We start from the raw sequence: 11,237 nt of genomic DNA on the forward strand, positions 1-11,237 counted from the left end.
TTTTAATTTTTCTAGCCAGTGGGAATCAACTTGGTCAGTGTTCATTCAAGTCCGAACGATCAGATGCTGTGGGCAATTGACAACAAATGTAACGTTCACGTGCGAATTGGAATTACGGAGGAGATGCCAGTAGGCACAGACTGGGAACACATACCAGGTAAAAATAGCATTCATGTGTGCTTCTGCCCATCAATGCAATCCTTGAAATGCTTGAACCCTGTTTCTGGTGGGTAGTGACTGTCACAGTGCCAAGTGTGACAGATTGCTATGATTAATGCTGGTTTTGTTACTGGGTCAGTCTTTTGTCATGACTTGAGTGCGTGTCTCTTAAAGATAATCTTCCATTTAAGAACACTCTGATTCTGGATGTGTTTTCTCTGTAGAGTAGGCTGCAGCACACTGTTTCAAGTTGCTGCAGGAAAAGGTGGTGGTTTTCCCTCTGAATCAGGACTTTAGCAGTGCTCACAAGGAGTTCACAACTGCTCTGCTCTTGGTGATTCTGTCTCTGAATGTGCCAAAGTCAGGATCCCGTCCTCATGTGGTTATTAAACACCTAGCTTCATTGTGCGAGGCTGCATTACGATAATCCACTTGTTTTGGACAAACTCCAGATTGGGTAATTATATCATGCCTGGCTAAAACCTGCCCTTTGGTTGTCTATAGAGTTCCTAATCTGTCCTAAATAGTTGTATGCACTGCTGTGTGTTTTTAAATGTCAGGAAAGGAATTGGGAATTGTATACAGCCTAATAGTTTGTATAATGCAGTGAGCTCAATCTGACTAAAGGGGGCTAAATAAATGTCAGATTGCTCCCACTCTCACAGTATATAGCTTCACAGTGTCACATTCACCTTTTAACTCCTAAGACCAACATATGCCATTACACTTGAGCAACTCTTAAATTCATTGTGATTGTACATTGGTGAAGGACAAAATTCAGCCCCAAATGGACTGCTAATAAAGCAGGGAAGCAGACTGGAAAGCTTTACAGCTCTCCATATCTGACTATATTGGACAGCTCTCCCCTTACCAAGAATGATATATAATACTGCAGTCTCACCTGCTTCTCTTACTAAACTGCACGGAGCTATTTTGTAAACATATAGGAAATTGCTTGAATCGCTTTCATTATGCATTTCCCTTCAGGATTGCAGGCATGTCAGTTGGCTATCAGCACTCGAACAGTTTGGGCACGCTGTCCAAATGGAGATGTAGCACGTCGATATGGCGTTACTGACAAGAACGCAGCAGGAGACTACTGGAAGAAGATTCCAGGCAATGTGTCTTGTTTAACAGGCAAGTGAGTTTCATGATCATCTGAAACCCTCGCTGCCCAGCCTTGTGATACCTATTATATGCTCTGCCAGGTGGCTTTCAAATTGTGAGTGGGGAGGAATGTCATGTTTTTAAATGAAGGGTCATTATGCTTGTTTGACCATAAAACTTTAGGTAACCTAGGCTTTTATAGTGACACCAAAACCAAGGAAAATATAGTTGAACAGAAATAGCTTGTTGAGTATTTGTAACTGGAGCATATTGCGTGAACTAAACACTAGGTTACTGTTGTTTTGCAGTGACACCTCTAGATGAACTGTGGGCAGTTAGTTCTTCAGGATACCTTCTTCAGCGCCTCACTAAGACCTTCAGTCACTCTTACGGCTTGCAGAAAGGTAGCGACCCTTCTGTTTTGCTTCACCCTGATGATTTTGAAGATGAATGGGAGGTGATATAAAAGTGCTTGAGCACATGAAATAGTGGAATAGCAAGAAGAACACTTGGAATTCTTGTAACGTACATCCAGAATGTTGGGTTTTAAAGCCACTTATATTGGACATGCAATATTAGCACTTTTTTTATTGAAAACTTGAACTGTCAGATAGTCCCACCATTGTGCATTCAGGTGTTTGTTCCAGTCTCTCTTGGGAGACTATAAGTGTGGCATACTGCAGTTGTTTAAGTGTGTTAATGTAGCAGCTCATTTGGTAATATAACTCTAACCTTATTAGCAATGAAAGTGGATATTTTACAACCGCATGCACACTAATATATATCTATATATATATATATTATGTACTTCTTTTGAGAAGGGCTTCTGTTACATTAAATATTTCTCAACAGCAGAAACATTAAACATTTCTCAATTTCTTGTACTTGATACTCCAGATAGAGGGAAATGCTGTCTGTCTATTGTACGCATTTAAGAAGATTGTTCTGTACAGCATGGAACCAAATATGGTAATATGTTTCCCTGTAACATCTAATAACATCAGGATAATACTGCACTGGTGTCAAAATTAACATGATTTGAACCATTTTCATCTTAATATCCCCAAGGCTGCACTAATTTTCCATCTCTGGAAACTTGGGTTCATAATCTGGCTTCATTAACAAATGACAAGTTTAGACTCATCCTAGTTTCAGGTGGATGTTTTTCCACTTCACATAGTGTTTTCTGCTCTGTAGAGGCCCAGGACTTGGAGTAGCAGGGAAGTTGGAGATCGGGTTTGTGAGACAGCGGCAGGGAAGTGTGAGACAGCTCTCACGGTACCCGCTGCACTGTATTTGTGCCTCGAATCAGTTCAGTGCTTTATCTTGTGGACTCATTTTTTTTGAGTACCAAATTCAGACATTTATAAAGAAAATGGTAATTGATAGAATTATCTATATATCCCCTAAGTAAATCTGTGATATTATTGACAGATGCCTAACAAGATTGAGATTTTTAGCTATGTTAGCTAAATTTTGAAGTGTCTTATACTTAACAGATGTTGCAGCAGAGGTGTTTAATGAACTGAGCAACACACTGAGTAAATTTAATCATTGCAGTTTATTTTTCTTTATACTCTAAATCTTCTTTAAAGGATACCTCATCTTTTTTAATATTTAGAATTATAGGTGAAAAGGACTTAAATTCAGTGATGTAGGTGGAATTACTTTTATGTTCATCATAAATGTGTACATCATATGAATGTTTAAACAGCTGCTAACCAGTGCTGTAAATGAGCCAGCTTCAGGAGAGGGTGTAAGGAAAAGTGAACATGTCAGTTTTGAAAACATCTGCGTTGGTGGATAGAAGAAAGAGGGTGTGTTTTCCTTCACTGCATGGGTTTGAGATAAACATGGTGCAAAGTGTAAATCTGTTGGTAGAAAGGACTAACTTGAGAGAGGGGGTTGGGGGAAGTTCTTTTTAGCAGCACTTCTAGTATGGGCTGTCAGTTCTCAGTGTGATCTTTAAGCCTGGTAGTGAGGGGGAGGTCAGATTTGTTTCTCTTTTACACTTGATCTGTTTTGCCTCATCTCTTCCTCATCCATATATGGAGACAGCCACAGAGCTTTTTTTAGTCTGCCTGGCACTGGACTGTAATGGATTCAGCTTCTGAAGTAACCCAGCCTGTTTTGTACAAGCATAGCTGGGTGTTTTGAGAACCCCTCACCAAGTGGATATCCAGTTTGAAAGTATCCCACAGCAATTCCTGGGTCACCTGCTTTGGAGGAGGGACAGCACTTCTCTGCTTCCTGCCAAGGACCAGATGCTTGGATACATGGGCGTTATTTAATACTGACACTTTTGTATTACACTTTTCTGAGTTGTCTTAGTAATGGCTGGAGCCTGCTAGCTGTTTGTATACTGTATTATACTGTACCTTGCTTTAGTCATTAATATTAAATTGGTGTTGAAAGCCCTTCTGAAGTGATGGGATTTCTTAGTGTAATTTCATTAAGCCTAAACTCAGATGGTAACTTTTTCATTTTTTTAGCTCCCTTTTATTTCTGTACTTTGTTTTTGTTTTCTCTGTTGTGTTTTGAGACAAGTGCAATAAACTAGGTTTTTTTTTTTTCAAATTACTGCATCCAGAGACTCATCTGTTCTATGTCTGATGAAAAATTAAGCATCAGTTTTGTGCAGGGAACTCCTCTTGAGGCTGAAGAGAGACAGAGGTATGTACAAAACCCCATGTTACATCAGACAGAAGGGGCAAGAAACTGGTCATGACAATGTATAGACCTGGATTGAAGGGACACTGTTTTAAAAGTACCATGTGTGTTTGTGAAAATGCTGTGGCCATTGCACTGCCTCATGAGATGTTGCATGTGTTAATACTAAATGCAGTCTAAACACATCCATATTAAAGTGATCACTTGCTGCTAGATATCTTGGTAATATTTCTTTCTGTGTTGAATGTACACAAGTTGCACTTATACATTGAATGTGGACCTTAATGAAGAACTTCCACATACAGAGAAATCCAACAGAGCAAATGAAATCTTTGTGTCCTCAGTTATAAATTTAACAAATCTGCAGCATCTTAGAGTCAGTATTTCCCAAATAGTGCCTCTGTAACTATCTCCTCTGGGTAATGAGGGTTAGTTTCCATTTTTTTCAGATGGAGAAGCTGCCATAGAAGTTATGACCCACTGAAGTTTACACAGACAGGCATGGCCAGGTTTAATAAACTGGTGTGAGAGTTAAGGCCTCTGACTCCCAAATAACATTTTATAAGTACAAGACCTTCCTGGCTTTCTTCCTTTATTTGGATGCTGATATCTTCAGTAATCATCAGCATTGCTTTTCCCTTGACAACCCAGCTCAGCTTTCTTCTGGATTCTGCAGAAAAATTGTAATCTCTCATTTGTAATCTCAGTCTGTTCTGTTGCCATGGTACAAGAATAATTGTCATGTCACAGTTTACAGGTGTTCTGATGACATGGTGTTGAGTGCAGTAGAAAATAGCCGTCTAGACAGATGACCAGGTTGGTTTTCATATTGATTTTATTACTGAACTGACTAGGAAAAAAAGGGGTTGAAGGCTCTTTTTTGACTGTCAGATATTAAGAATTGCCTTTTGTATGTTAGCACTTCCTAATAAAAGTTCAGGTACAGAAAGAATGGATTAAACCTTTAGAATTACACTTCCTTTTCAAGTTTTAAAAGAAGCCATATTTTGTTTTAGACTGTGCGGGTGGCGGGAACTCCTTTGCACCGGGGTTTTCTCTTTGCAACTGAGAAATGCACCCTGCAAAGAAAGCTCCTCGTGGCGGGAAATAATTTAGCAGTGCCGAAGCGCGCGCACACAAAATCAAACCCTTGGGTTGTGACATAGACCAGAACTGTGTAACACCTGGGGGCTGCATGCCACGTTGGCCATATGCTGTGGAGGTGGGTGCTGGGATTCTCCCTGGTCACTGCATGTGACAATGAATGAGGTGGCTGCAGGGGCCAGCATGCCTCATGCTGGCCCTTTGCCAGTCAGTTGGAGAACACTAGTTTATACAGGTGTTAAAAGCAGCTCCCCATCCCTTCTGCAAATAGATGGGATCTGAAGAATGCCACCAAAGTTAAGGTATTGGAGGGTGATTTCAAAGGTGCGGCTCCCTCAAGGAGAACTTTTTCCCACCAAAAGTATTTGCAATTAAGAGGTATCCAGCATAAGTGCCTCTGCTGATAACAGGTGTTATCACTAACATGTTTAAATACAACTTTCTACTCTAGATGCAATCCCTTTCTACTCTAAATGCAGTCACATTTAGCATGTTCTTTAACAAATGCATTTTCCCAGCATAGATGTGACCAAATAGGAAGGTCCCAGGCTTCATAGGTCAGAGCTTTGCCCTTGCACTACCAATGCAGATCTTGAAATTTGGGAGCCATTTGCTTCTAGTAGGAGGCATTGCTTAATAAATAGGCCAGTGTCAATTGTACCCAGTTGAATTTCCAGACTGATTTAAAGTGTAATCTGATGGTATCCTGGAACAGAAGTCCTGGCTTCCATTTTTCATAGAAATGGGTTTCTAGTTTGGGGCACAGGTTTTACTCTCTAGTGGGTTCTTGTTCATAGGACAGTAACATGTTATTCACTATAGGAAAGCAGCACTAGGGTGAGAGGAACGGCACATGGTAGGCCTAGAGTAGCTTTCGGTTTCTACTTCTGTCATGAGACATAGCCTTTCATCTCTAAATCATTTGTCTAGATCCCACCCAAGCTTGTAGTAACCAAAAGTTACTATACCTAAGATCTGTTAGATGACCATAGTAAGTTCCTTAGTGCTATTTTACATAAGAGATCCTTCAGTGAGCTGTGGTTATATTACAGTTGCATATCATAGCTATGGCAATCTTTTAAAGGTAGCCAAGAAGCTTCAAAATAATCAAATGGGCCTGATGCTGAGAAGTGCTGAGCACTGCCCATTTTCCTTTCAGTAGAACTTGAGAGAACTTGCAGGGTCAGGCTTTAATTCACAGAAGGTCAAAGGTGAGTTGCAAGTGCTAGTCTTTTACTGATGTGACCAGAGTTCCCCTGAAAATGATGAATATCTAAGAAACCCAAATGACTTTCCTCCTGCACTTTGCAGTCACCTAGAGTGGGGATGTTCTCATACTGAGCAGTAAGTGGCTCCACTGTTAAGTGAAAGTGGGTTTCCCACTGAGTAGGCACGTCTACATGAGACGCTTAATGTACATTAGACTAATTTTACTGCGTATTAGCACAGCTGGCAAAAACAATGCTAATGCAGTAATGCACAGTAGACTTAATCTAATGCACATTAAAGTCATACAAAAAGCATCCATCTGTGCTAATGCTCAGTAGCATTACGGTACATCACCAGAACGCCCCGAGGGGTTACGGCACATTTAGTACCTGTTATTACCGGTACTGAACTGTAATTATGGCACATTAATGAACATATAGATACGCCCAGGCTCTCTTTAAAAAAATATATATGATCCAGTTCAGCTGCAAGCTGTTGGACCCAGTGCAGGAATTATTGTTGGAAACTATGGTCTGTGTCATGCAGGAAGTCAGACTAAAATGATCATTATGGTTTCTTCTGGCCTTTTAAAAAAAATGTGAATAGCACTGTCACAATCCTTATATCAACCATAAAACTATATCTTATTTGATGCTGGCTGCAAGGGCAATAAAGATCATATGCTGTTTTGGAGAAATTGTCTAAACTTCACATTTCTGTGCTGTGAGGACTTTTTGCTTAGTTATGGAGATCAGCATTTTATTTTTGTGCACTGTAAAAGCAAAGATAGACAAAGCATCCAAAAAACTTAAAATCCATTCCTCAGTCAAAGAACCATCCTTTATGCCATCAAAAGCTGCTCAAAGTTGTAACTTCACAGCTGATGACTAGTTGAGTTATTGTATGCACTGCCAAATGGCACAAATTATGCTGATAATTATGAGACCTCTTCAGATGCCCTTCTCTGTTCTAGTCTGTACCCCTACCAGAAGCTGGTGATTTTTGTAGTGTAGCTTCTTCAGTGGACACAGAGAATTATATTTAAGTAACATTATACTGGCTTCCCTGTTGCAGATAGAGAGAGGGCTGTTCTGTAGCAAGGTGCACCTGATAACCCTTTATACTCTACAAAAGGCTTTCTCATTTCCTATGGTCTATTCTTGCATGAAGCACAGAGATTGCAATTTGTAGCCTGTGTTCCTAAATCTCATCTCTGGAAACCCCAAAGGACATGCATTAGCTTTGTGTCAATTTCATACACATTTAATAATAGCTTCAACTTTGTGCAAGGTGGCCGGGTGAAATATACATAGAAATAAACCGGCTATCAGTACAGCACTGACTGTTGTCTGCCTATGGTAAAAGTCGGTTCTTTGGAGTTGTGGAGAGCATGATGGATTGGGAGAGTAGCACTTTAACAATTTAGCATTGTTAATTAATTTTATAATTATAGTGCTAACACTGGCGACCTCATTAGATAGTAATAATAACACCATAAGTACTTGGGTAGCTCTATTGTGCTTCTGCACTAATTAGCTGGATGATTGCTTAGAATGGCTGCAGCATGTATTTTAAAAAAAATCATTGCAAAGGTTTGTGTTTGGCAGACCTAGATATTGGCCAGATACGTCAGGGAGCCAAATCTCTCTGCTCTCAGAGAGCTTGCTTTCTTTTCATGCTGTTCTTTAGGCAGTTGAATTTTTTTAAATTCTCCCTACCTGCATAATGGCTTGAGTGTTAGGGCTCCAGTACTGAGCGCTCTTTGGAGGGAGGGGACAGATCTTGCCATATCTTCTTGAAGCATGTTACACAGTAGGTCCCTCCCTTTTGCTCACTGCATGCTTCTCTCCTGCCCACCTCACCAGTTTTAGCTACTCCACAGAGGAGCCTGTAAAGGGACGATTAGAATTCCTTCTACTCCAGTTCTGCCTGATCCGTAACACCATATTAATGCCAGGATGGGGCTGGTGTGCCGTATCTGAAGCTGCTTATATTCTTATTTTGTGGCACTTCTCTGCACCCAGGCTGATTTTTAATTGAAGCCCTTCAGAGTGAAATGTGGCAGGTTTTGGCATGGGCAGGAGGTACTTCCCACCCAGTGAACTTCCAGGGTGCTGCCCAGGGCAAGCTGGGACTCAGTTTTCACTTTAAAGACTTATTTTGATCCCTGACTTTTGCAGTCAGACAATTTGTTGAATTTTCAGAACTAGTTCTAGAACCAAACAGGGCTTTGGCTTAGAAAACTAGAGGCACTTCAGCCCAGTTGTGTTTCGGCATCTCCCACAAGCACGGTTGTTTTGCTAAGGTTACTGCTGTTTGAAAGGCCAGCGTGGAGCCTGTGTGTAACTTCTTTGGTCAGTATGGTATGTCATTAGCCCTGTCCAAACCCCAGATATGAGCCTGTTAAGAGTTCTCAACTGGAGAGCCTGGCTGCTTAGCTTGACCAGAGGAGATGGATGTATTTAGCTCAAGCGTCCCTGGATCAGTCCCAAATGGTAGCTATTACTTACATAGAAGTTAACTCGTACTCAGTCCCTCAAACTAAAGCTGCTGTGTGCATATGCCTTGTGGTAGCCCTCTGCATATAGTGAGCTTCACCCATAAGGTGCAAAATGCTAACATGATGGGGAGTAAGTAGCTAGGGTATTATTCTGTTGGAAAATCCCTGCCTTCGGGAGGGAGATAAACACCCAGATTTGATTGCTTTCAGTAGGAGTTGAGCACCTCAGGTGCTTATATACATATGTTCAGGGGATGGGGGGAGGGGAGTTTTAATTAGAGCAGTTCCTGGAGAGCTGCTTTAATTAAAATACCACAGTGTCATACATATTAAGCGTCCCCTCACCACATTTAAAAATGGCCATGGGACGCTTTAACTAAAGCTTCTTTGACAAACGTTAAAGTGCCCCCGCAGCCATTTTTTAACCCTCAGGGCATATACACATGACACTGTGGCAATGCTAGAGTGCTCTAATTAGAACATGGAGCAGACTTGATCGAGTCTGCTCTGATGCATTCTAATTAGAACGTGTTGGAGCACATGCCTAGGCACCTTTAGTTCCCATACATTCCTTTGAAAACCTTTATGTAAGCCTTATGGGTTATGTCTGCATAGTGTCAGGCAGATGGCATTACTCACAATAGCCCTGCACCAGATACAGTATAAACACATTAGCATAGCACTATGCACAGGCTTATTTGCTTGCCTGAGAAGCTAGGCATATTGGCCTAGAAGCCGGCCCTGCTTCTAGCTCCAGAGCAATCATGGGGTGTCTGCATGGCACTGCTTGGTGCCATGTAGATATCCTCATAGTGTGCTTATCACCATAGTATCTGAGCATGGACTCAGGTCTACAGACCATCAGTAATCTTTCCTCTTACTGATTTTAGAGGGTCCTCTTCTTTCTTACTGGATTTCTGTTTTACAAGCACTGACTCATAAGGACCAAATAACTATAGAAAACAATGCTACAGTAGCAATGCCTGCATGGACACGTATGTGTGTTTCTGGTTGTACAGGGGAGAACCACTCCACACCTTCCATGCAAATTGAATCCATTTCTGTTTGTTAGCATTGTTATAACTAACCACTCAGATGCTGTTGCCAAAAGTACAGAACCATTTTTTTTCATAGATATTAGGGCTGGAAGGGACCTCAGAAGATAATCAAGTCCAGCCCCCTGCCCCAGGGGCAGGAAGTCAGCTGGGGTCATAGGCTCCCAGCAAGAAAAACATCCAGGTTTCTCTTGAAGGCGTTTGAAGTAGGTGCTTGAACCACCTCTGGCAGCAGGCCGTTCCAGACCTTGGGGGCTCGGACAGTAAAAAAATTATTCCTTATGTCCAGCCTGAAATGGTCTTGCAGGAGTTTATAACCGTTCGACCTTGTCATCCCTTGGGGCACTCTGGTGAACAAGTGTTCCCCCAGATCCTGGTGAACACCCCTGATAAACTTATTGGTGGCCATTAGGTCACCCCTGAGCCTGCGCTTTTCTAGGCTGAAAAGTCCCATGGCTCTCAGCCTCTCGTCATAAGGTCTGTTTTCCTGACCTCTGATCACACACATGGCTCTCCTCTGCACTCTCTCAAGCTTCTCCACACCCTTTTTGAACTGTGGAGTCCAAAACTGGACACAGTACTCCAGCTGTGGCCTCACCAAGGCCGAGTACAGCGGGAGAATGATGTCTTGGGATTTGATTGAGAAGCATCTATGGATGCAAGCCAGCGTTTTGCTTGCTTTACTGGCTGCAGCATCACATTGAAGGCTCATGTTCATCTTGTGGTCAGTCCTGACCCCCGAGTTGCTCTCATCCGTAGTGCTAGTCAGCATAGCACTGCTGAGCCTATAGACATGCTGCAGGTTTTTCCTCCCAAGGTGGAGAACCTTGCATTTTTTGGTGTTAAACACCGTCAGGTTCTCATCCGCCCGTTTACTGAGCCTGTCAAGGTCAGCCTGGATTACCCCCCTGTCCTCAGGTGTGGATGCTTTACCCCAAAGTTTGGTATCATTGGTGAACTTGGCCAGTCCGCTTCTGACTCCAATGTCCACATCATTAATGAAGAGGTTGAACAAAATAGGTCCAAGGACAGAGCCTTGAGGGACCCCACTGGTCACAGGGCACCATGACGATTGACTTCTGTCAACCACCACCCTCTGGGTCTGACCCCAGAGCCAATTCCCCAGCCAGCAGATCGTGGTGGACCTGAGGCCACTGTTGGCCAGTTTCACCAAGAGGTGATCATCGGATACCAGATCGAAGGCTTTTTTGAAGTTGAGATATATGACATCAATCTCTTCCCTCTTGTCCAGGTGATAGGTCACCTGGTTGTAAAAGGAAATGAGATTGGTCAAGCAAGACCTACCCGCAACAAACCCGTGCTGGCTGTCCCTCAGGGTGTTGCCATCGGCCAGTCCGTTGAGGATGGCCTCCTTGATGATTTTTTCTAAGACCTTCCCCAGGATAGAGGTCAGGCTGATGGGCCTGTAGTTT

The 11,237-nt window shown here is 42.2% G+C and overlaps 1 protein-coding gene across 5 annotated transcripts in view; it reads left to right on the forward strand.

Annotated features, from left to right (window-relative positions):
* TECPR2 (tectonin beta-propeller repeat containing 2) overlaps positions 1 to 11,237 on the forward strand; it is a 173,566-nt gene that overhangs the window by 58,932 nt on the left and 103,397 nt on the right. Inside the window, exons 17-20 of one of the 5 annotated variants that reach the window (XM_025197165.1) lie at positions 16 to 157; positions 1,147 to 1,296; positions 1,575 to 1,670; positions 3,857 to 4,153. In XM_025197165.1, coding sequence (XP_025052950.1) covers positions 16 to 157; positions 1,147 to 1,296; positions 1,575 to 1,670; positions 3,857 to 3,879 — 411 coding nt within the window. In that variant the 3' untranslated portion in view covers positions 3,880 to 4,153. The other 4 variants (XM_025197164.1, XM_014517100.2, XM_014517099.2 and 1 more) reach the window with 4 other exon arrangements.

The sequence above is a fragment of the Alligator sinensis genome, unplaced genomic scaffold (assembly GCF_000455745.1).
Source record: "Alligator sinensis unplaced genomic scaffold, ASM45574v1 scaffold85_1, whole genome shotgun sequence".
Taxonomy (NCBI): Eukaryota; Metazoa; Chordata; order Crocodylia; family Alligatoridae; genus Alligator; species Alligator sinensis.